The sequence below is a fragment of the Dipodomys merriami genome, unplaced genomic scaffold, assembly GCF_024711535.1.
Source record: "Dipodomys merriami isolate MVZ:Mamm:240054 unplaced genomic scaffold, mDipMer1.0.p SCAF_8, whole genome shotgun sequence".
Taxonomy (NCBI): domain Eukaryota; kingdom Metazoa; phylum Chordata; class Mammalia; order Rodentia; family Heteromyidae; genus Dipodomys; species Dipodomys merriami.
This window is the reverse complement of record NW_027206401.1, coordinates 26850179-26877030: the sequence shown is the minus strand read 5'-3', so window position 1 is coordinate 26877030 and position 26852 is coordinate 26850179. Positions and strand designations below refer to the sequence as shown.

Genomic DNA, 26852 nt, shown 5'->3' with positions numbered 1-26852 from the left:
GGGTTCATTTTGCTTAACATCATCTTAGCTGACCTTTTCTGCTTGTCTAAGACAGCTACTAGTTATTGCAAATAAGGGAGATCATGGACCTATGTTTCTTTGGGCTTGGCTTACTTCACTTAAAATAATTTGTTTCAAGTCTTTCCATTTCCTAACAAATGGGGCAATGTCATTCTTTCTGATGGAGGCATAGAATTCCATTGTGTATATATACCACATTTTCTTGATCCATTCATCTACTGAGGGGCATCTGGGTTGGTTCCATATCTTAGTTAAAATTTCTTGAGTAAATACCTAGGAGGAAATGCTACATTGTGTTATATGCTTCAAACTCTTTGTGTGTGTGTGTGTGTGTGTGTGTGTGTGTGTGTGTGTGTGTGTGTGTGTGTGTGTGTGTGCCAGTTGTGACCTTGAACTTTGGGCCTGGGTACTGTCCATGATCTCTTTTGTTTAAGGTTAGCACTCTACCACTAAACCCACAGTTCCACTTTTGGCTTTTTCTGTAATTAATTGGAGATGAGTCTCATAGTAACCATAACCCCTCTGCATAGTATCTTTACAATAAAAAATATATACTAAAAAAATAAAAAAGACTCTCACAGACTTTCCTGTCTGAATCTCAATCTTCAGATTTTAGCCTCCTGAGTAGCTAGGCTTACAGGCATGAGCCACTGGCCGGGCTTCAAAATTCATTTTTCACTCATTTACTTGAACTGCTCTTCACTAAGAGATACAATAACAAAAACAAGAAGAAACATTTTTATGCATAGTCAACCTAACAGTCATTTTTCCTATGTGAAAATCATCTGGTAATGATCAATAATATAAATAGATGCCTTAATATATTATTTCAGTACATGTTTTATGTTGAATATGATTTGTGATCCTATCTCCTATAACCTCACTTTTACTATAAGCCCTAAGTCATAAATCACAACTTTTCTAGTTCTGCAGTCCTTAGGAGCACAATGAAAATTAGTTCTGAAATTTTCAAGACCTGAAAAACATGTTTATATGGCAAATTTTTTCAATAATTCAGACAACAAAAGTAAGTATTTATGAACAAATGCACACTTCTTTGAGCTTTATGATGCAAGAGGAATTTGGAAATTAAGAATGAAAAAAACTATTATAAGTCACTTTAACTATGTACTTTACTACGTAATATATGATACTGTACATAGGATACTATTTAAGACTATGTTCAAAGGCCGAGTGCCAGTGGCTCATGCCTGTAATTCTAGCTACTCAGGAGGCTGAGAGCTGAGGATAGCGGTTCAAAGCCAGCCTGGGAAGGAAAGTCTGTGAGACTCTTATCTCCAATAAACCACTAAAAAACTGGAAGTGATGCTGTGGCTCAAGCGGTAGAGTGCTCACCCTGAGCTCAAGAGCACAGGGACAGCGCCCAAGCCCAGAGTTCAAGCCCCACGACCAAAAAAAAAAAAAAAAAAAAAAAGACTATGTTCCAGAAAGTCTCATGATTTCCCTATATTTCTAGTCCACTGACATTAAACAAATCACTGAAAATATTGAACCATGCTATATTATGGGCCACTCGTTTCTGACCATGTACAAATAGGTTAATTGAGCTATGTATTATTTTCTATTTATCTAAATCAAGTGACCTTCATCAAAGGCTTCATATTTATATAATCTGATTCTTAAGAGAAGAATGCTTCCTCCAGATACCTCCAGAACAACCATGATATGATTTATGAATTACCATAAATTAGCTGAAGCGTCTCTTCTAGTATGTGCTTTCTTTCCTCTCCCCTTCTCAATTTACCAAACTGCCAAATAATTTTAGGCAATAAAAATCTTTGAAATATGAATCACAGCACAAGAATAACAGAAAGGAGTTAGTCCTTAAATATATTTCCATATTCAAAGTCTTGGGCTGGGAGGTAGTTCAGTATCAAAGTGCTTGCCTAGCAAGTGCAACATCCTGGGTTCAATCCCCACTACCTCCCCCACAAATAAAAAGACAAGTCAAAGTCCTAAAATAACAAATGTGTTCTGCTATTTTGCTTAATCCTTCTTATAGTTGTTCTGTGTCATTTTTTTTCCCTTGTAAAACAGAAAATAGGCAGCTTTGGTAGCCTGTTACTTAATTCTATATTTAGACAGCATTTTACCAAGTGAAGCTAAACACAACGTAACTATGTTATTTGAAGGACTTAAAAGAAAAGTTGGTTGCCATTTATGATTTCACCTGACCATGCAGGTGTAATAGCTACTCTATTATTCCATTACTTCTGTGATAGAATGCAGTGACCTTTCATTGAGTTGCCTTCAAGTTCATCCATTTTCAATGCTCTCCACAGATATTTTCAGCACTTGTTCTCACAGTGAAAGTTAATTTAAGACACCATTCTTTTCCCACACAAACTAATAACATAAAAATTTTACATTTTTCTATCAAACAAAGGAGGTTATCAAGGTCACATTTCAGGTCATCAAAGCTAATATAAAATCCTAATTTAGCATCTTACAGCTGGAAGGGATTTTAGTCTTTATCAAATTATCTCTTTTTATAGATAAAGAAATAAAAGCCCAGAACAGTTTAATGAAATCTCTAAACCCACTATATTTAACTAGGTTAGAAGGGTAAGGAGGGTTAGATTAAGGTTAGAATTAAGAACTGGGACTCCTGAACTATATGAAGTTAGTCCCCATCCTAAATGAAAATAACTTGACATCTACTTGTTTGGCTTAGATGAGAGATTTATCATGAAACCAGAATTCTTTGTAGTGTATTGTTTCTTTTACTAATTTTGACCAAAGATGAATAATTTTTTTAAGTAACAGCCATTTTATTTTACAGTCATATATATATGAGGACTGATCTCACATGGTTGATTATAAAATGGTATCATTATAAGGATTTTTAAAATTTGAATTTGAAAACACACCCACAGTAATTAGTGTATTCTGATATCTTGAATATGAAAACAGTGATTTAAAAAATAAATTAAGGTAATTTACATGGTTTTGGTGAAAAAGACAGAATGGCTTGTCAATAAATGAGATCCATATACACTGATGAAAACTGTGCAGTATTCATGTGGACATGAAAGACGAATACACAGCTCACTTCTGTGGCAGACACAAAGTGAAGAAAGGGAAGAGAGCAGAACAAAAATCACTGAGTACATTCTCCCTATGAAAAATAGAAGGGAAAAATAAGAAATGAACTTTACAACTTGGGGCGAGGAAAGGGAGGAGTTGGGGAAGTGGGAAGGGAAGGGATGATATGGGAAAAACAAAGGAGGGAGTAACAATGTTCCATAGGAAATGTACTCATTATCTTACTCATGTAACCTCTCTGTACAGTATCTTTACAATAAAAGATATATATTACAAAAAGAAACTGTAATAAATGAGACTGCATAAAATAAGAAAAAAGAGAAAGTGTACAGTTCTGTGACTGTAACCTACTCAGTCCAGGATAGTCGAGAATATCTGTGTGGCCAGCTGGTATCTGTGGACACAAAACCCTTTTTATTTCAATGCCACATTAAATTCTAGAGTATAAAGCCACAGTGCCAGAATACAGGGCCTTATCTGGCTCCCTAAGAAAAAAACTAGATGGCTCACAACTAAAGCCAAATTGCAACTGATATTTTTATTCAAATGAAAATATAAGAATCAAAATCATTAGAAAATGATATTAAAAACACATTTTAAACCATTTATATTGGCCAAGGTTAAAAAAAAGAGTTAAATAAAGGACTTTACAATGAGTAGATAAAATTGTCAGTGTGCTATGCCATGTGCACTCTCAGAAAAAAAAAATATCCTATATCTCAATATTTGTAGGAGAAATTAGCATAATGAGAACAAAGAACAAAGCTTGGCTTGCTTTCCAAATTGGGCAAAAAAGATAGTATGCTTGTACCTTTAAATGTTTAGTTCAACAGCCATATGACCCAGCTCCAATCTCTTATATTCAGGTTCCTTAAGCTCCACCCATCCCCCCATTACTTCAGGGTTGACAGATTTTCATTAGGTCCTCTGAAGGAAAATGAATATTCCCTGCTCAATAGGGTTTTTTGCCCCCTGATTCTTTTGAAGCTATTTATAAATTATAAACGTAGGGACAAACCATTTAATACAAAACATTATGTGTATTTATTATACCATCCTAGTGAAATTAGGAAACACACATATAACATCTAGTATAATACAAAACATTATAGTAAAGTTGTTTTATATATCAATATATTATAACCTCAACCCAAAATACCTGCACAAGAATCTCTCCTCCCCAAGGAATATAGTGAAAAAATTCTGATGTCCATATTGAAGAAAATAAGATATACATACATAGATTCTTCAGTAAGATCTTGATTGCCACTGTCATGAAGTGCCAGGCTCTGATGGCTCACACCTCTAATCGTGGTTACTCAGGAGGCTGAGATTGAGGATGTTAGTTCGAACTGAGCCTGTGCAGGAAAGTCTGTGACACTCATCTCTAATTAACCACCAAAAACCCAAAGTGGCTCTATGGCTCAAAGTAGTAAAGGCCTAGCCTTGAGCAAAAAAGGTCAGGAGAGAGCTCAGGCCATGAGTTCAAGCCCATGACAGAAGGAAAACAAACAACAACAACAAAAAAAAAACAGGGCTGGGAAGATGGCTCAGTGGTAGAGTGCTTGCCTTGTATGCATGAGGCCCTGGGTTCTATTTCTCAGCATCACATAAGCAGAAAAAGCTGGAAGTGGCGCTGTGGCTCAAGTGGTTGAGTGTTAGTCTTGAGCTAAAGAGCTGAGGGACAGTGCTCAGGCCCAGAGTTCAGGCCCCACAACTGACAAAAAAAAAAAAACAAACAAAAAAAAAACTTTAAATCTTTTTCCTTATTCTGATACAATAAGAATAATAATGCTTTAAAGACATTATTGTTGACATATCATCTACCTTTAGATGTTTAGTTCAACAGCCATCTGACCCAGGTCCAGGGCTCTTTGATTCAGTTTTCCTAAGCCCTTCCTACCCCTCAGTACTTCAGGGTTGACAGACAGATTTTCATTAATTTCTCTGAAGGAAAATGAATATTCCCTGCTCTACAGGTTTTTTATTCCCTTCATTCTTTTGAAGCTATTTATACGTTCCATTTACATTTTCTCATGTAAGTTAAATTATAATTGGCAAACACAGATCTATTAAAAGCTTAATATATTTAAGTCAGACGTCTTAAATATAGATCAGTGATTCATTCTGCTATAGAAAAAATCTAAACAAAACTTTAATTGACTCTTTTCCAATTGAAATCTTAATATCAAGAGTTACTTAAAATATGTTGGAAACTTTCATAGATAAAGACAATTTTTAAGTAACTACTATGCCCTTACAAGTTATTCTCCCAAAATTATTAAATAAGAAAATTTTCATTTTTCACTCCAATTTTGAATGGATCTAGAGAACTTTCCTTTAGAATTTGAAGAAAGCATTAGAAAATCATTAGATTTCACTAGAGACCAATGCAAATATTGATTATGTGCCCTCATATTTTTATTTATATTTCATTAGAAAGGGAGATGCTTGGTCTCAGGCCATTAAACCAACCCCACACACAATCTATGCCACATACTTGCATGGGTGTACACACACACACACACACACACACACACACACACACACACGACACCAGTGCTAACTTTTTTGAAAAAAAGAATCATATGAAATCTTCCGTTCAGATGCCAACTGGATCTTACCTGGAGCCATAATTTGTTGTGCACAGCATCTCTCCCTGTAGCAATGCACTGAAATGTAGCATTCTGCCCTGCATTGACTTCTACATCCCCCAGGCGGAGAAAATGAGGAGATTTATCTGTAAATGGAGAGAAAAAAATAATGTACAAATAATATTTCATGTTATTTGTTTGCAACAAAATACTGTTCTTAATGTTTCTGTTAATATTTCGTGTTACTTATTGGCAACAGAATACTGTTCTTAATGTTTCTACTTTTGGCCAAGACAAATATGCAAAAAAAGATGAACTTTTGTTTGTGCTAGAAGATAACATGTCCTCTCTCTCTGTCTCTCAGTGTTCTTCTGAGTAGCTTTATTGTACATTCATGCTGAACTGTTAAGACATTTCTCTACATAGAATGAGCACTGAATAGTTACTAGGAAGGCTGTTATAGGCTGTTACATATGGGTCATAATGTAAGGTGTAAACCGAAAAAGAGAACAAAGAGACATGTGTCTGAGAATAACAGGAATATGCAAAGCTTTCTAAAATACTGACCATTATAAGGCCTAGAACATATAATTCCAACTTATGATTTAAGTAATTGCATCCCCTTCCCTTGTTCCTTCCTTCCTTTGAAAACCCTCATAGTTCCAAGAAAGGGGGGATTTTTTAAAGAATTCTCAAAAATAGAATACCTACTTAACAGTTGTTAAATCAACATGCTAGTTTTATAAGCATAAGAAAGATATCAAAAAGAAATATTAGTTAAATGAAAAGGATGACTGCATACAATGTTTACAGAAACTAGGAGATCAGTTCTGTATCTTGCAACTGACATTTGAAATGAAAGCTTCCACTGGTATTTTTCATTTCCAGAAAATATAAACAGCAAAAGTAAAACCTCAGTAAATAAAAGAAAAATTCTTAGAAAACCATACCATGGTACAAGTGGCATTGTTGTGGCCAATTCACAATTTCCCATTCATGAAAGCCTTTCTTTGACCATTTATCATTTAAGAAATGAATATGAACAGTAGATAGAAACACAGAGTTCTTATCATATAGACTGAAAAAGTTTACTAATCCAACCTGAACTTTGAGTGACGTCATTTTGTTCTCTTCTTTCAAAACATATACACCATAGACAATGTAAGTGACCTTGGCCTGGTAGGTACTTCTTTCTCTAGGGCCTTAATTTAATAAGAACTCAGGGGGAAAAATGTTTGAGCTAGAATGAACAGCAGAAAGACCATTCTCAAAAAAGAAATCCATTCACTAGAAGCATCAGCAACATCTGGAAATTGATTGGAAATGTAAATTCTCTGGTCCCAATTCAGAATTAATGAGTCAGAAACAGAGGAAGGACCCAGGAGAAGTCTGATTTACCATTCCCTGTGGAGGATTCCGATACGCTAAAGGATGACAACCCACCCACCCGGGACACAAAGCCCTATCCTTTATATGGGGTCCCTGTGCATCCTGTTTACAAGGAGATAGAGATAGAGCTACCAGAGAGGATTATTATACAGAAGATCCAGAATAACACAGGTGCCATAGCTGCTGCTGCTGCTGCTGCTAAAATATAGTAAGAAAAGTCTGACACTATGCCTCATTTTACGTTGGCTCCTCTAAATTCATGTTATAACTAATTTTCTTTTGAGTAATGTGATTTAAATACAAACAGATATGTGATCTAAAAAACAATCAATATGTTTCTCAGGTCATTCATAAGCAATTTACATTAATAAATGGGGTTTTGTTTTGTTCACTTTTTCTTTCTTTAATGTCAACTAACCAGATAGTTGTTACTATGACATGAAAAAAAGATATCTCTAAGTTTTAAAACAAGGTAAACTAAGTCATTCCCTTTGTTGCACCTGAACTTAAAATCAGAAGTTCAGATAATTCAGTCAGGCTATTTATTTTTCTTTATTTTCCTAAACATTTGGATAATACTGAAAAAATGTGACAGGTCCTACCAAGAGTTGCCTTTGCATTTATAATTTGTTCCCAGAAATCAAGTAATTTAAAATTTAATATTTAGCTACAAATCAAAAAAATACTTGAAACAGAATTCCAGAAATATTTATGTCTTCTTTTCAAAAGAAGAGAAGGCCAGGAGTACCAAGAATTAACAGGAAAGTGATGACCAAATCCTAAACAATCAACAGTCATTGCCTATGAATGACAGTGGTTTTCAAAGGACACAGAAAAATACAACTGAGATAAATACAACTTACCACAAGGATAACTCAGTACTTGGATGTCATCGATGGCAATATAACCACTTCTTCCTCCTGAGACTTCAGCTTCAAATATTACCTGTTGGGAAGAAACAGAAAACATTTACAACAGCCATTTTTAGAGAAAGGTACAATACATTTAAAAAGTAAATTTGTTTGTACTTAATTCTTTAAATTCTTTTAAGTTTTTAAACTCTTAAGAATTTAAAGACTCACTTATCCCAAACCTTGTACAAGGAAACCAAATAAAAAGAAAAAAATTATGTTACTGAATTCAAACAGTTCAAATTTTCTTTAAGCAGCTACTAGCGTGATAGGAAATATGTGATAAGCAAACCTGATATCTCTAAAAGTAAAGTTTCTCCTATTTTTTTCCATTTGCATTATTTATTTGATATCTGTATATCTATTACTGAAGATATAAAATAAAAAAAACTAGAATTTTCAAGAACAGAGACAAACATATATATTGCTAGAATTACAAGCACACTGATTGATGAACAGTGAAATAAACTACGGTTAATGACTTGGAGCGTCAAATGAGAAGCAGGAGTTTGGAAGTAGTTATGGAAGGCCTTATATGAGAAGTAGCTTGGCTCAGCAATATCACATTAAAAAAAGCTAGCCAAAACAAAAACAACAACAACAAAAAGTTGCCATAGTCCAATCTAGGCTCCTGTTACAGAGTTGGCTATTATGCATACAAACACTTCACATGGCTTTTACACATGGTGTGACGTCCCAGAAGAAGCCAAGATTCAATCTTTAGAATGTCAATGTTCATAGAAGCACCAAGGTAATTTTTGGTATATTTAGCAAAGCATTTTGAGAAAGATAATGGAAGTGATACATGAAATACAGATAGAATATAGTCAATGTACTTCACTTCTAAAGTGGGTGGAAGATAATCTGAAAGGAATAGGTAGTTAGAATGCTGGTAGCAGCAGAAAATGCTGAAGAAGCAACATGCTAGATCTTGTTGCTACCTTGGCTCTGGAGCAGGATAGATGATTTGGCTTGGGTTCCTAGGTGAATGAGCATGTTAAGATTCTAATCAGGATGGTGATACAGAAAATGGTGCATATTTGAAAAGGAAGGTAGATATCAAGTACAGTTCAGACATGTCAAATTTGATTTCCCTCTGACAGATATGAGAGGTAACTAGGTAGATGGATGTGGGAGAAGAGGTGGCTCTAAAAAGAAGGAGTGGATCTGGAAGAGAGTGCTACGCCATCGATGGCATTAAGCTATCACTTTGAAATTTAATATGAGTGAGTGAGACAACACAGGAAGAAAAATAAAAGAGAGGGTAAATGATAGCACCTAATGAACACAAACGCTGGGTGAACTGAGCCTTTCCAGGACTGTCTGTTGATCTTTAACCATTTCCCCTTCTCATGGGAATATTTGTAATTACTGGATCAGTCTATGATTATGGCTCTGCACAAACTGAAGACCCCTGGTGAGAGAAGGAAACAGTGAGCCTTCCAGGTTAATAATATGTAGATTTAGAGGACTGTGAGGGGGAAAAATGATATAGGCAATATTGAATAATATCAAATACAGGAGAGCGATCAAGGGAAAGTGAAATTTAAAAGTATTGATTAGAGTTAGCAATAATTACGTCTCAGGTAACCTTGGTAGGACAATTTTACTCTGGAAAAACTGTAGATTGGAAAAAAAATAAGGATCGTTTATTGAGCACTTACTCTATAAAAGAGACTGTCTTAAGCTAGCACACATGTTCACACTTGCTTCTGCTTGTTTCTCTATATAGAAAAAAACAAATTCAGAGAATCTAAGGTAAATAGATTTTATATCTATTTATACTTAAAAAAAAGGAAATGGACCAACAAAAGCAGCTAACAAGTAGTTTAGTTAACCAGAACTGAAAGGAACCACATTGACTAGCAAAGGTTGTTTACATGATCAACCCCCGAAGGCCTCTCCAATTAAGGATAGGGTGAAAGAATTTCAGTTAAATAAATTTCATTTAAATGAACTTCCAATTTCCTTTCAAGATGCTAAATTTAAAATAAAGTACCAACATTATTTCAAATAGAACCACTTGTTCATATAGCATATTGAATAAATGCTAATATTATGATCATTAAATTTTTCCCATCTCATGCAATACCTTTACAACCACCTAAAATTTACTACCAAAGGGAAATAGTAGGTGGGAACTTATGATTTCTCTTTTCTCCATACACTCTCATCTCAAACTCAGTTCTGGTGTTAACATTTTTCAAGTTCCCCATTTTCTCTTTGTGACTATTGATTTTACTCAAGTATGTTGAAGCTCAGAATGAGATGTCAGAAATAAATAAATAAAATGCTTCCTTACAGTAGGATGGTGAATTTATGAACACAGAAATGTTAGGGGATGTATTTGCACTTCACATAAATGCTTTTAGATCGAATCCAATTGCTAGATTATTTAATAACAGTTGGGACAAAGGATTAGCAATAAATGCAGAACAGGATGCAAATATTTAATGTACCTCTCAGAGAATTGTGGTAGAGAAAATACTTTCTTGCCAGTGAGTTGGGGAACTTTCAGAGACCGATCTCACCTTAGAACGCGTACATAAAAAAAGAATTCATCATGAAATGTATGGACTTGTAGGAAATGGATAACTGCTATTGTTTTGATTATACATTGTTTATAGGTGAGGATGTAAACTGAACCTTAGGAAAATAACTTTTATTGATGTAAAGAGAGGCTCAAAACACAATAGAATAGCATAGAAAGAAAAGAATAGAAAGAAAAAAACCTGTTATAAAAATTGCATTCTACTGAATAAATAATATAGTTGCATAATAACTGGCTGCTGTTAATTATTTCAGTTTGCCTTTGTCAGCATGGTTTAAGTTATTTTAACTTCTTGGCTTACCTTAGTGTTACTTTCTAGAGTCATTTAAGTTCCCTTGATGCTGATGGGTTGTAAGTTTAAAAAAGATTACTATCCCCCTGAGAAGACATTCTTATTTGTTCATTTAAATTGAGGTTCATTCAGGACAATAAATTTAGGCCTTGATTCAAAAGAAAGTGAAATGATTGGTTCTTTATTAAAGAAAAAAAAGAAAAAAAATCCAAAAGGTTCCCTTTTGTAGTGACCTCATTTTCTCTATAAGTGTTGTCTTCGCCTCATTAACAAGAGCTAGAGGAAATTTCTAAGATCAGATTCCTATTCTACTAGGATGTAATCAGCATTATCACTTCAACTGAGCTCTCACCTTGCAAGGCTCTTCTGTCCAACCAGGGGAAACAAATCTCAGCCGCTTAATTATGCAGCACTTGCTTGGGCTAACGTTCAGGTCAGATCTAATGTCTGGTGTCAAGCGATCAACCAGGGCTTTCCAGAAGAAGAAAGCAATTGATGCCACACCAGATGTCAACTTTAACCTGTCCAGGGAGACACCATGGGAACAGGAGACAGGGTCTCTGCCTTTCAAGCTGTTTTTATACCGCTCCATTACCTGAAATACGGAAGGTGATGATTCTCATCAAATTTTTGCTACTCTAGCAACATCCCTGGATTATTAACTAAATAAGTGAAGTAAAGTCAAATTAAAGAGGAGGAAGAGGAAAATGTAGCAAATCCAAAGAACAAAGACAATTTTATCCTGTAGGAAACAGTTAACAAAGAAAAGGAAGAATCATGTATCAAGGAACGCTAACCCTGACTGTCAGGGAGCCTGGGTCTGGTTATTGTCCTGCTGACTTGTACAACCCCAGCAGTTAACATGTTAACTGGTAAGATAATATTTGGTTGTAAAGTAGAGAAAAGTCAGGTGTTCATGTGAGACAGGATAGGATCCAAATAAATAGCTCTATGAGAGGAACTAATTTCTTTCAGAGTATGAAGAAAAAGATGTATGGAAATATAATTTGCAGGATTTTTACCATAATAAGGGAGTATCTGTGGTGTGGCTTTAATATTCTCAGCTATGAACTGATAAACAGAGGGCTGAAGTTTACAAAGAATCAAATGCTGTGGAAGAGAGAAAAGAATGAGGAAAGAAACTGAAGGAAAAAAACGTAGCAAGTAAAATTCAGGAGTATCTTAGTGTACACTGATGGTAGTGGCAGGAATTTTATTAGATCAAAAACCTATTATAATGCTGAGCACATTGGCTCATACAGGTAATTCAAGCTACGGAAGTGGTAGAGCTTCAAAATATAAGGCCTGTCCATGTGAGGTGTAAAGACATATCTTTGGTCCCAGCTGCACGAAAGGAAAGATAAGAGAATCACAGTCAAAGGCCAGCCCAGGATACATACAAAAGACCCTATCTGAAAATAACTGAAGCCATGAAGGGGTCCGGGCATAGCTTATATGTTAAATTATCTGTCTAGCGTGCAAGACTCTGAATTTAATCTCCAGTACCTCCCTCCTATGTAATGCTTCTTTAAATTTACTTTCAGAAAAAGTGGAAAGAGTGTAAGTAAACAAAGTTTATAGAAATGACAACTGTCTAAACATCTAATCAAGATGAAATAAAAGTTTATTTATTGATGATTTACTTAAACTCTGATCGTATGACAGGCTGGGCTTCTTTCAGGTTGGAGGGAGCTTAACAAAATAAATACCATGAAATGAAGGGTATTTATGGGTAGGAAGCGAGAGGCACACACACACAGTTAAGACAGTTATAGGACAAGGTAACATCTACGTAACCAAAGCAACAGCTTACTGAAGTAAAAATTTTGGAGTTGGGAAATTGAAGGAAGTCGTCAGATGACAACTGTCCAACAAAGTGGTAAGATCCACTGTAAAAGACTTCAAAACAAAGCTTATGATGAATAGAAAAAAGCATGACTTAGGGGTGTACTGGAAGATAATAATATGGGTAAAAGAAAAGAAAAAAAAACTAACTGGGAAAGGGAAATAAAAGAAGTTTTCTCCTACCACTTGGTGTGGTTGTAACTTACATGGGATCAATATACACTCTGCAAGCATCAGCTAGTTGGAAGAAAACCATATCATGCTGGTAGTGACATAATGACAGCCGAAATGAAATTTTGATTTTTATTGCCTCTATTAGAATAAGGACATTGAGAGCAATGATTTCTCACATTCCTCTCATATTAGTACTGAATCACAGGAACACTGCTGGAAGTTAGGGGTGGAAAGAGTTCCAAGGAGCCACAGGAAACACTGTGATGTCAGTGGATCCTAATTAATAATTCTGCCTCTAAGGAAAAATTTGGGTGAGGTATTTAGATCACTTATACATAACTTATACATCACTTATACATAACTCATAAAATTGTGTTGATGTAATAAAAGTACACTACCTTGAGGAAAATTCTGGAGAATTTTGCCAAGCTAATTAGTTGTTCCCTTCTGCCTCTTAGGCTATAGAAAATCTTTTCTAAAAGGTGTGAGAGCACATGTGCAAGTATGTGTGTGTGTTGTGTGTGTGGAAAAGTTAAAAGTCTAGAATCTAATCTCTTTCCAAATGTGAATATTTTATTTATATTCTGAACTAACACCTGATAGGAGAAACCAATATCTACTCTCACCTGCTGTAACTCAGACACAGACACCATCAATCTGCAATTCTGCTTTATCACCTAAGGATTCACTGCCAGTGTTGGAAGAAAGGATCTCTCCTGTGTCAAAAGCCTGCATACCTGGCCTCTTTGCCTTCTAACACCTGGAACAGTTCACATCTTAGCATATAAAGTATGAAAATAGCTTGGCTTTTAAAGGCCTTGGGTCTCTCTGATATTAATTATTGCCCTCCCTTGTCTATTGGTTACTTTGTTGTTTCATTTCTCAAGGAGCTAGATGACAAATGTACATAGACATGTGAACAGGGAATTACTGGGATATACTGGAGAGTTCTACTTATATGCCAACTTCATAGGGAAAGCAGGTAAGATATGTAATCAAGAACGAATCCATTCTTCATCTAAACTTTCATGTCTTTGATTTTAGCTATCTTTGGCACTGCCACAACTTATAAATACATAAGAATCCGAAATAAGTTATTTTCTTTACAATGGTCTTCGTTTTACAATTAGTCCTCTCCAAATTGAATGTGAGAACTCTTTTTCCCCCTTGGTTGAGAGGAAGGTGTTACTGGGATTTGAACTCATGCTCTTGCCCTGGCTGTTTTCTTCTTTCCTGCTCACTCAGCTAGTGTTCAACCACCTGGCCATGCTTCTAGTCCTGCTTCTTGCTAGCTATTTTGGAGATGGAGTCTCATGGACTTTCCTGCCTACCCTGATGTTGAACTTTTATCCTTCTAATTTTACCCTTCAGTGCAGCCAGGATTACAGAAGTGAGCCAGGAGCGCTTGGCTTTAAAGATTTTAGAATCTCTCAGAAGTAATTAGGACCTTAGAATTTAAAACTGACCACTTTTCTTTTTTTTCTTTTTCTTTCTTTCTTTTTTTTTTTACCAGCCACACATTTTTTTATTGTGAAAATACCGTACAGAGGGGTTACAATTACATGAGCAAGGTAATGAGTACATTTCTTATCAAGCATTGTTGCCTCCTCCTTTGTTTCCCCTTCCCAACCCTTCCCATCTCAACACCCCCCTCCCCTGCCTACTCCCCCCACACACACCAAAATTGTAAAGTTAGTTTTTCAACATAACGTCTTGTACATCTCACTTTTCTGATATAGGCTTTTGTATGACTACAATATAAGAAACACAGCAACAGCTACTTATGATTTTATATGTACTTTCTCTTTAATATATGCATACCTACATCTATCTATATATCTATGTATCTATGTATGTATGTATCTATCTATCTACCTATCTTTTTGTTGCAATATAACAGTGGCAAGTGGATTTTACATTGCCAATATTTTCAGTGTACCAAATATTCTTGAATAAAACATCAATGAATTTCATTACGAGTGTTTTTATTATAAATATACCTTGAACTCAAAAAATTAAATCCCCCAACAACAAATCTTCAAAGAAACAACTGCCCAATAAACAAGTGGGCTAAAGACTTAAAGAGAAACTTCTCCAAAGAGGAAAGAAGGATGGCCAACAGACACATGAAGAAATGCTCAACCTCCCTAGCCATAAAAGAAATGCAAATCAAAACAACATTGAGATACCAACTCACCCCAGTTAGAATGGCTAAAATCAAGAACTCTAATAACAACAGATGCTGGAGGGGATGTGGACAGAAGGGAACCTTACTGCATTGTTGGTGGGAATGTAAACTTGTTCAACCACTTTGGAAAGCAGTATGGAGGTTCCTCAAAAGACTCCACAAAGAGGTCCCCTATGACCCAGCAATCCCACTTTTTGGCATTTACCCAAATGTTTACAAACAAGACCACACTAAAGCTATGTTTATTGCAGCATTATTTACTATGGCTAAGATATGGAACCAACCCAGATGCCCCTCAGTAGATGAATGGATCAAGAAAATGTGGTATATATACACAATGGAATTCTATGCCTCCATCAGAAAGAATGACATTGCCCCATTTGTTAGGAAATGGAAAGGCTTGGAAAAAATTATATTAAGTGAAGTAAGCCAGGCCCAAAGAAACATAGTTTCCCTTATTTGCAATAACGTATGTCTGAGTCAAGCAGAAAAGGTCAGATAAGGTGATGTTAGGGAAATGAACCCTAAGATATGTGTTCAAACGGTTTTTTTTCTTTCATGCATTTGTTTCTAACGCATTTATAAGATTATTTCTTTGTTGCTTTGTATGTCCCTCCCCCACAGTATAAACCCTGATTTCACTGTATTTGATGTCGGTATAATTTGTGGAGGGGAAGGGGAAAAACAAATCATTTAAATAGGGATACAGGTGGACCCATTGCAACAATGAGATGTACAAGTCGTTATGTCGAAAACAAACTTTACAACTTTGGTGGGGGGGGAAGGGGAGTGCGAGGAGGATTGGGTGGGGGAGCAGGGGGAGGATGGGAATGGATGGGAAGGGGAAACAAAGGAGGAGGCTACAATGCTTGATAAGAAATGTACTCATTATCTTGCCCATGTTAATTGTAACCCCTCTGTACAGTATTTGCACAATAAAAAAATGCAAAAAAAGAAAAAAAGAAACCAAATTTTGCATTACCTGTTGTGTACAAGAAGAAATGGGCTACAACTTTATGTAACATGGATAACAGAATTAGCTGTAACAAGACTTCAGTTGCAAGAAAAGCAGCTATTGTCCAGTACTTGTGACTCACACCTTTATTCTCAGATACTCAAGAGTCTGAGATCTGTGCATCATGGTTCAAAGCCAGCCCAGGTAGGAAAGTCTATGAGGCCCTTATCCCCAATAAACAACCAAAACTCTCGAAGTGGATCTGTGCCTCAAGTGTTAGACAGCTAGCATTGAACAAAAAAATCTGAAGGACAGTACCCAATCCCTGAGTGCAAGCCCCATGACAGGCAGATAGATTTAGTGAAGAACTCAGTGTAATTTCTTAGAAATACAATATCATCGTTCAACAAAATACACACCAAGAAATGGGTACTTGAAAGAATGAGGGAAGATTAAGGGGGTGGGAGGCTAGGCAAATGGAAAGACGACATGGGTGAGAATGTAGTCAAACACTGAATATACATCCTACAAAATTTAAGAAAAGAGACGGAAGGAGTTTGTTGGGAGGGATGGGTTAGACTGTTGAAAGGGGTGACAATCAAGTTGCCATTATATTTATAAACTCCTTTGTTGAATGGTGATTCCTTTGTACAACTATTTAAAGCCAATAAAAAATACTTTTTTTAAGAGAAGGAAAGCAAAACAAAGCAGCTATAGCAACCATCTGAGTAAAACCCTTCTCAGAATGATATTATTTTTGTCTGATATACAACAGAACATCAATAAACGCACACGCCAATATCTAAGAAACTAAAACATTAGAACTGGAGACCTAAAGAAGATAACGTAAGGGACTTTATGCCAATGTATAAAAGAAAAGCCCAAAGAATATTCAGAAGGCTTCTTACTTAAGTGAATAGGTAAACATTGTGGATTCCTGTACTATAGATTAAAACAGGGATATGGCTATCTCTAATGCAATCACCAAAGGTATCTAAAAGATGAAGAAATTAACAATATTTACTTCTTAGCTTATGCTAGAATAGCAGTAGTAGTAGTAGTATGTTACTTATTCAAATTAATTCTCCATTCTTGAAATCTTGCACCTGTAAAATATTACCAGTGGTCTTTTAAGACAATTTTAATAGATATTGATAGATGATAATATGAATCAGATTCATCATTTGCTGAAAAATGATCTAGATAAATTTTTCATCTCTGAAATAAGCCCCAAATGTGAACTAAAGGAAAATAATATGCATATCATAAACTCAAGGCATTTTTGTGTTCTATTTATATTTTCTGTACCATTAAAACACTTTTGAGGAATAGGTATATACTGCCTTCTCCAAAAGGTCTTATATAAGACCATTAAAAAATGGAGATTAGGGAGGCTGGGAAGGGAGGTGAAGGGTAAACAAAGGAGGAGGCTGCAATGCTTGGTAAGAAACGTACGCATTATCCTGCCCATGTAATTGTAACCCCTCTGTACAGTATGTTCTCAAATAAAATAAAATAAAATAAAATTTAAAAAATGGAGATTATCTTATGCATCTAGGATACTTTCAGCAAATAGCTACATACATATGACCATATAAGATGATGCTAAGTGAAATGAACTCTGAGACATGGACACAAGAGGTTTTTCTTTGTTGTTGTTGCTTTTAATGTTCTATATGATTTCTTGTTTCTTTTGTGTGTTCTTCCCCTCCTGGTTTATCCCCTGTTTTAACTATATGTGAGTTTTGGCACCCTGGTATTGTATATATATTTATCTGAATTAAGGAAGGGAAAGGGAACAACAGAATGGTGAGACAAAGGACAAGGGGTGGGATGGGGGGGCAGGAACCAATGCAACAGCGATATACACAAGACACTATGTTGGAAATGATCTGTACACCTTGGGGGTGGGGGGATTGAGAGGGGATGGAAAAGTAGGAGAAAAATGAGGGAGGGGTAAAAAGCTGGACAAGAAATGTACTTATTACCTTACTTATGTTACTGTAACCCCTCTGTATGTCACCTTGACAATAAAAAAGAAAAGAAAATGGAGATAATGGAAATACACTGCTGTGTACACACAAACAACACACACACACACACACACACACACACACACACACACACACACACAATGCCTGGTAAGCTCAGTCAGCATAGCCTCAACACTGAGTCACACAGACCTCCATTCAAATCCTAGTTTTGATCTTATGAAGTCACTGTGAGAAGTGAATGAAAATATAGTATACACAATTTAGTAGACCTTAGCCTCTTCTTGTCCTTCTCCAGGAATTAATTAGGGAGAATGCCTAAAGGCCCAGAAAGTGAGATACAAAAGCAGCTTTGGGAACAAGGGTGCTAGAGATGAGAAGGATGTAACCTCAGTTTTCCTGTACTACAAAATCTCAATGCTGCAGATCAACTATCTGGCCCACTCCTTGTTTCTTACAGGCCCCTTACTAAACTGCCATGGGTGTGGGCTGTTTCCCTATTTCAATGCAAACCATTAAAAAAAAGTGAAGCTGGCTGAAACTAGAGACTACAAGACCAGTTGTGACAAATCCGCAGTCTCTTTAGAGACTATTTCAATTCTAATACAGGCAAACATGCAAGTAAAGCATGGAAATATATTCTAAATCCATTTAAAATATATATTCAGAAGATAATTATATATGATAAAAAACGCATGGCATTGCTTATGTTCTGTCTGAGTTTAGGGGGGGAAAGAAAAGCATAAAAAGAACGAAATAATTAGAAGATGAAATGAAAACACGAGTTTTATGAAATAATCCCAGAACTAAAAATGCCACTACACACATTTCATTTTTATCCTATGAATCTGTCCTTAGATACATAACCAAGCAACTTACACCATAAAAGATTTGGTATAAAAATGAAAATGGGGAAGCAAAGGGTAGCGGAAAATTCATCAGCAAAATGTCATTTCTGTATCTTTACTATCAGAGCTCCACCATCTGGGTTATATTTTATAGTTACTTGTCTGAGCCAAAAATAAAAGATGACTGGTTAAGGTTTCTATTTCTATCAACATGACACTGAATTACAGTACTATTTTTTCTCTCTTTCAGAGATGTGCCATTTGTCTTCCCACAATCCACAAGCAAAACCTTTTAAATTTTAGCACCAGCAGTCCAATCTTAAACACAGCACACAATTATATCTGAAAATGCTTTTCTGCCATATGTAAGTGATAGAATCACACAATGAAATTAGGAAAATTAAAATTGGTGAGCTATTCTATATGTACCAATATAGTAAATAACTTGGCATATGAAATCCATGGACAATATGCACTAATTAGAAATGTAAACTTTAGGTATAAAGTGGGTGATTGATTATATGTAACTAAGAAAACTAACACCAGTTAACTATTCTGAATCCAGGCAAAGTCAATCAAATTCTAAACTTAGGCTATCAATCGCCATAAATTCAAATATATGAACAACCAATTATTTCTTTACAAAACCACGTATAAAAAGACAACTGTCTAAGTATACCATACTGGTTGAAGAATTAAGTTCAAAAGTACCTTATAAGTATTAAGATAAGACTGATGTGTGCGTGCAAGGTTTTTCTTATATTTGTTTTTGTTTTTTTGTTTTTAAACATCAATTTCATGAAGTACTTAGTTATATAATCTTAGTTGAATTTACTGATAGAAAGATTCTGAAATCTCTTTTTTTTTTTTTTTGGTTGGCCATGGGGCTTGAACTCTGGGCCTGGGCGCTGTCCCTCAGCCCTTCAGCTCAAGGCGAGTGCTCTACCACTTGAGCTATAGCGCCACTTCCCTGAAATCTTTTATCGAATTTCTTTTTCCCCAGGTAAAATAGTCAAGGAAAAGTGCTATCTTTGGCTATAAGAATTAAGTAATACAAATATGGTTATATTTTGTAAAATTTATGAGGCTAGTGCTTTGAGCTAGCAAAAATCTCACTCAAAATTCAAATCTATTCATGAGAAGTCATAACACATAACACATAGCCAATTCCTACAGAAGAAAATAATGGGAAACTTTAAAAAATATCACACCCCTATTAAGAACATACACACAGATGTGCACATATATATTTGCCTTGACTTAAAAGATGTATTTTAAATGAATAAGCTGAAAGTGTACAATCCAGTTACATTTTTTAAAATACCAATTCATGTATTTGGTGATTTACGTATCATAAATTCAGGACAATATAGAATTTTAGGACGTTAGCAAATTTTCTCACTGAAAGTTTTCAGGTTAAAAAATGATACGTAGAGGTTTTTGGGTGAGAAATTAGTCAATCAGAACAGAAAGGGAAAACCATCTTTTCCAAATTTAAAAAAAAAAACAATTTTTTTAAAGAATATGCATAACCTCTCTGGGTGTGTGACAGTCAATAAAAATGGGATATTAGAAGCAGAGACTCAAAGAAATTAAAACAAAACAACAACAACAAAAGAGAAATAAATCTTTGGAGCTCAAGGAAGAGCTGCAGAAGCTCTGAAACTTGTGTGTGTGTGTGTGTGTGTGTGTGTGTGTGTGTGTGTGTATTCAAATGTGACTGATTCAGAGGCCAATTTTGTCACACATATAAAATAAATAGAATACTGAAAGTGATTTTTTTTCTTAAAGATAGCTAGAGGAGGTAATGAATTATACAAGATAAATTAGGAGAGAAAGCTTCAATTTTATTGGAAGGACTTGGTTATAAGCATAGGAAAGGCGCAAGACATTATAATAACCAGGTATTTTCTTTAAAGTGTAAAGACTAGAACACAGCCTAAATTGGTTTGGATGGTAGAAAAGAGATTGCCTCTAATCTATGCAAACCAAAGGCCTTTTCCAAGGAACTTAGGAAATAGAAAACAAAGCAGGTACCTGTGCAGGCTGATCTCCACAGTGCAGGAGCAGAGAAACTGCTAGAAGTTATTGTGACAGTTTCTAAGAAGAGCTGGCACTAAAGAATCTTTTTTTGGGGAGGGGCGGGTCTGGGAAGGTGGCTCAGTGGTAGAGTGCTTGCCTTGCATGCATGAGGCCCTGGATTCAATTCCCCAGCACCACATAAGAAAAAACGCCAGAAGTGGCGCTGTGGCTCAAGTGGTAGAGTGCTAGCCTTGAGCTAAAGAGCTGAGAGACAGCGCCCAGACCAGAGTTCAGGCCCCACGACCGGACCCCCCCCAAAAAAAAAAAAGAATCTGTTTTCTTGCTTCAGTCTTTTTCTTTGTATGGAAAATTAATCTAAAAGTGTGGATTCACAAAATTTCCTCATGACATAACCAAGACAAAAATATGTACCTACATAAAATATTATTTTTAATATAAATCAATAATGTTTGGATTCTCTAAGTTTAACAGAATAATACTTGATAAAAATACCTAGCTCTTAATTCTAGTCCTCACTGGAATCACAATATGGCCTAAGAGAGAGACACATTAGGAAATAACTGTAGCAGAGTTTTGAGAGTTTGGGGTTTTGTGTGTGTGTGTGTGTGTGTGGAAAAGCAAAACTGGACAGGTAATAAGAGAGTTGAAAGGAAGGAGAAAATAATTCCACTTGGAAAAGAGCAAAAGACTTCAAATGTTTCTATGATCAAAGGAAACATTCTTCATATACCAAATGTTTAGTGAGCACACACTAAATATTTTAGCCACCAGGGATTCAAAGGTAGATGCAATGCAGGGTCACTACTTCTAAGAAGGAAAACACTATGTCTAACATAGAAATTGGGAGCACTTTGGCAAACTGGCAAACTATTTTCTGCTGGAAAAACAGAGAATGATTGTCAACATAAAATAATTTCAGGGTAAGATTTTTAAAACAAAAGGCAAATAGTGGGGGAAATGTGGGCAACACAGTACAGAGGTCAACTGGCATCAATGTACAAAAGAACTCAAACAGGGACCATCATGATCTCTTGGTACGAACAGCATAGGATGCATGTAACAGGAGTGAGGAACGGTAGGTCAGAGGCTGGGACCCTATCTTGCAGAGATTTGCATGCCACATGAAGGGTCTGTTTTTTGTGCTGATTGCATGTTAATGACTGCACAGTTTTGTAAAAGGTATAATGTGATTGATTATATCTTAATTTTTTTCCAGCCTTTATTTGTATATAGCCAAATAGCAGCAAGGTAATGTTTCAAAGTTCCATTCAATTATGCTTTAAAAAAAAGATGGAAATATTTTACATAGTATGATATATCAGTTACTTAACTCAGGGCTTTGTTGGCTCACAAGATCTTTTACATCTTCCTCAAGTGGCCAGGCCAACTCAGGATACAACTGATCATAAAAATCCAAAGCATTTGTAAATAGAGCTAAACTTTACTGATCATAAGCTCATAATATATCTTGGTAGAAAAACAATGACCAAATACATTTTATACAGAAATCTTTTAAGAGCACAGATTACTGTAACAGCAGAATTTGAGGCAAAAATAAAAAGCCCAGAAAGAAGTAAAAAAAAAAAAAAAAGACACTATGTTACCTTTTTTGTCAACTTACCCTTACATATACACATAAAAATACATACCCTTACAATGTATGTATTTGGACATTAGATAACTACTTATCCAGCATCTAATAAAGTAAAAAAAAAAAAAGATGAACAACATGAAAACCAAATTGATGTCTTTGGTGTCTTCAAGCATAACACTCTAGTACAGAGAAAAGATCATGAATTAACATGTCATGCTGACCTAAATGCTCTAAGGAGGAGCTACAGAATGGTGTTAGAGTGGGTAATAAGGCAAGGGTCTAAAAGGTAAAAATATGAATAGATACCTGAATGGGATGGAGAAAATACCATCCCAGCAAGATCGATAACGAGCACAAATACCTTGTGAAAAAATCAAGTTTGAAGCATGATAAAATCAAAGGGCAAAGGAAGGAGGCAGAGAAGAGCATCCAGTCAAGTTTGTGTGGTGCTAGACAGAAACCAAGTCTATGATAAGACAGGATTGGATTAGGGATATGAGATGCACATTGCACATATCTGAAATGTACTTTTTTAAAGACTAACGTACTATAAGAATAGCCTTTAAGAAGCTGGGAGCTGGTGGCTCAAGCTTTTTTTTTTTTTTAATTCCCTCCCCCAATCCTCCCCACCCCACCCCCACCAAAGTTGTAAAGTTCGTTTTCGACATAACAACTTGTACATCTCATTGTTGCAGTGGGTCCACCTGTATCCCTATTTAAATGATTTGTTTTTCCCCTTCCCCTCAACAAGTTATACCAACATGAAATACAGAGAAAGCAGGGGTTATACCATGGGGGAGGGACATACAAAGCAACAAAGAAATAATCTTCTAAATGTGTTAGAAACAATCCCATGAAAGAAAAAAACATTTGAGCACATATCTTAGGGTTCATTTCCCTAACATCAACTTATCTGACTTTTTAATCCTATATACTCAGGAGAGTGAGATCTGAGGAACATGGTTCAAAGCCAGCAGGGGCAGGAAAGTCCATGAGACTCTTATCTCCAGTCAAACTACCTAAAGGACAGACAGGTGGAGTTGTGGCTCAAGTGGCACAGCACTAGCTTTGAGCAAATAGTTTAGGGACAGTGTCCAAGTCCTGAATTCAAACCCCAAGACTGGGGGTCAAGGCGGGGGGGCGAGGGGGAAAGGTGGTGGACTGGACTAGAGCTTTATAGAAATTCCCTTTTCAATTAAACTAAGTGAAAAAAGAAATAAAGAATATGACTTGCCTCTGTAGTACCTAGGAACTGGTCCATAAAACCTCTTTGATTCTCTCATCTGTAACCATAGATTTAAGCAATGGACAACATAGAAATTATTTCTTTTATAAAGGTCTTTAACCAAACAGTTATTGCCTAGAGAGAGAGGATTTATGTGGAAAAGATGCAATTGTATGAAGCAGAAATTTCCCTTTTTATTTTATTGATGTTTTATTTGAATTTTTATAGATCTGTATCATGTCACTTACATCATTCAGAAAATCTTTTTAGGTCTATTGAGTAGACTGATGTTCTCTGGACTGAACTTTTGATGGTATGGCTTCCCCCGACGTATATATTTAATTCCATTTTTTCATTTTTTTTTTAAAAAAAAGATTGCACATTATTCTAAATGTCACAGAACAGGCTTATAGCAGAGGACTGACATAATCTGAATTATGATCTAAAGAAGCTAAGATTGAGGACTTTGAGAAGTGGCTTATGGGAGAGCAAAATTGGAGACAATATTAAAGAGACCACTGTAGCTGTTCAAGGAAAGAGGCTTTAACCATGAGGATGCTGAGAAAATGGAGAAAATGGTCTTATCTTTGTCAGGCCCATATCTAGCTGAGCAAGTGACAGGCAGTGTGCTGCCTTCCATAAACATGACTGGAGGAAAGAAGGGTGAAGAAGGGAGACCAGGTGGAAGGCTGGATTGCATTCGCTGCTTTTTTAATTGGAGTTAGAGAGATGTAACATTGCTCTCTGGAATGTATTGCCTATTTCTGTATTTTGTGTGGTCTGTTTCTGAATGGAGTCTCTCAATCCTCAAAATATTAAAGCTTTATATAACTAATAGTACAACAAATTTTAAAGCAAGAGTATTATTATTATCATCATCATCATTATTATTATTATTATTATTATTATTATTATTATTGGATTTAGCCCACTTATTAATCAGGTGGTTGTTTCTTTGAGGATTTGTTGTTGGGGGATTTAATTTTTTGAGTTCTATTTTAGGTATGAGGCCCTAGTCTGTTGTATGGCTAGTGAAGCTCTTCTCCCAATCCATGGGCTTTCTATTGATCTTGCTAGCTATGTTCTTTGCCATGCAGAAGCTCTGCAGTTTCATGTAATCGCATTTGTCCAACCTGTCTTTGATTTGTTGTGTTTCTGGGTCTTTATTAAGGAAAGTTTGGCCTGTGCCAAGGAGCCCTAAAGTTTCTCTATTCGTTCCTGTAATGTTTTCAGGGTGTCTGCTTTGACTTCGAGGTCTTTGATCCATTTGGGGCTGGTTATGGTGCAGGGTGATAGATAAGGATCTAGCTTTAGCTTTCTATGGGTTGTTTAATCAATTTTGCCAGCACCATTTAATGAAAAGGCTGTCTTTCTTCCATCCTATTTTTTTTTTAGCTCCCTTGTCAAAGATTAGGTGGCTATAGGTCTGTGGGTTCATTTCTGGGTGTTCAGTCCTATTCCATTGGTCCTCAGGTTTGTTCTAGTGCCAGTATCAAGCTGTTTTGATTACTATGGCTTTGTAGTAGAGTTTGAAATTTGGTATTGATATTCCTCCAGCACTGTTCTTTCTGCTAAGGATTGTTTTTGCTATTTGGGGTCTTTTATTGTTCCATATGAATTTTTGGTTTGCTTCTTCTATTTTACTGAAGGAATGAGGTTGGAATATTGATAGGTATCACACTGAATTTGTATGTAGCCTTTGGCAATATTTCCATTTTCATGATGTCAATCCTCCCAATCCAGGAGCATGGGAGGTTTTTCTACTTCCTTAGTTCTGCTTTAATTTCCTTTTTCAGATTTTTAAAGTTTTCATCATAGAGATCCTTCACTTCTTTAGTTATTCCTAAGATTTTTTATTTTTTGTGGGGCTGTCACAAATGGAGTTGCTTTCCTAATTTTAGCTGTGCTCTTCTCGTTATTGGCATACAGGAAAGCCATTGATATTTGAGGGTTAATTTTATACCCTGCTACTTTGCCAAAGTTTTGGATCAGCTCAAGTACCTTGGGAATGGAGTCCATGGGGTTCTTTAAATACAAGATCATATAATCTTCAAAGAGGGAGAGTTTCACTTCATCTTTCCTTATTTGGATCCCCTTTATGGTTGCATCTTGTCTTAATGTTCTAGCTAGACATTCTAATACTGAATTGAAGAGAATTGGAGAAAGTGAACATCCTGGTCTCATTCCTGAATTTAGAGGAAATGGCTTTAGTTTTTTGCCATTAAGTATAATGCTGGCTGTAGGTTTGTCATGCACAGACTTTATTATACTGAGGAAAGTTCCATGGATTTCTAGTTTTTCCAGAGCTTTCATTATAAAGGGGTGGTGGATCTTGTCAAATGCTTTTTTCTGCATCTATTGAGATAATCACGTGGTTCTTATCCTTGTTCTTGTTGATGTGATGAATTATATTGACTGATTTGTATATATTGAACCAGCTTTGCATCCCTGAAATGAATCCTGTTTGATCATGGTGTATAATTTTTTTGATGAGTTGTTGAAGTCGATTGGCCAAAATTTTGTTGAGAAATTCTGCATCGATGTTCAATGAAATGGGTCTATAGTTCTCTTTCTTTGATGACTCCTGCCTGGTTTTGGGATAAGGGTTATGATGGCTTCATAGAGTTTGGTAATGAACTTTCACTTTCAATTTTATTGAAGAGTTGGAGGAGTATTAGTGTGAGTTCAGCTTTGAAGGCCTTGTGGAATTTAGCTGTAAATCCATCCGGTGGGTAGGAGGTCTCTTATTGCTGTGAAACACTGTACTTCAACAATTACTTTAGTCTCTAATATAATTGAAACATTATACTGTAACCATCTAATAGGATTATTTTTATTTACAAAATGTATGTCCCCAAAACTGCATGAGTAATTTAAACCACAATGAAATATAGCCATATATCTCATGTTGAGTCAAGAAATATATATGCACCATTTCTCAATCTTATAGCCCAACTATATAGTATAAGCATAAAACATGGAAATGTTTTACATCCATTCTACATGGGATACCCTAGCCAGCAACGTAGGCGTTTCATACTTGAATTGTGGCTAGTCAGATCAAAGAAATGGATTTGTAATTTTAACCGTGTATTTGACTAGTGGCTATCTAATTGAACAGAAGATCTCTGGGGTATGAATTTCAACAAACCTGCAGAAAAGTAC

At 35.7% G+C, this 26852-nt stretch overlaps 1 protein-coding gene across 13 annotated transcripts in view; it reads right to left on the bottom strand.

The window, feature by feature from the left end:
- Ptprk (protein tyrosine phosphatase receptor type K) overlaps positions 1-26852 on the bottom strand; it is a 502301-nt gene that overhangs the window by 245388 nt on the left and 230061 nt on the right. For all 13 annotated transcript variants that reach the window (XM_070010263.1, XM_070010273.1, XM_070010272.1 and 10 more), the window contains exons 4-5: positions 7934-8015; positions 5712-5827 (exon numbers count right to left, since the gene is read on the bottom strand). In XM_070010263.1, the coding sequence (XP_069866364.1) occupies positions 5712-5827; positions 7934-8015 (198 nt within the window). The remainder of the gene's footprint in view (positions 1-5711; positions 5828-7933; positions 8016-26852) is intronic.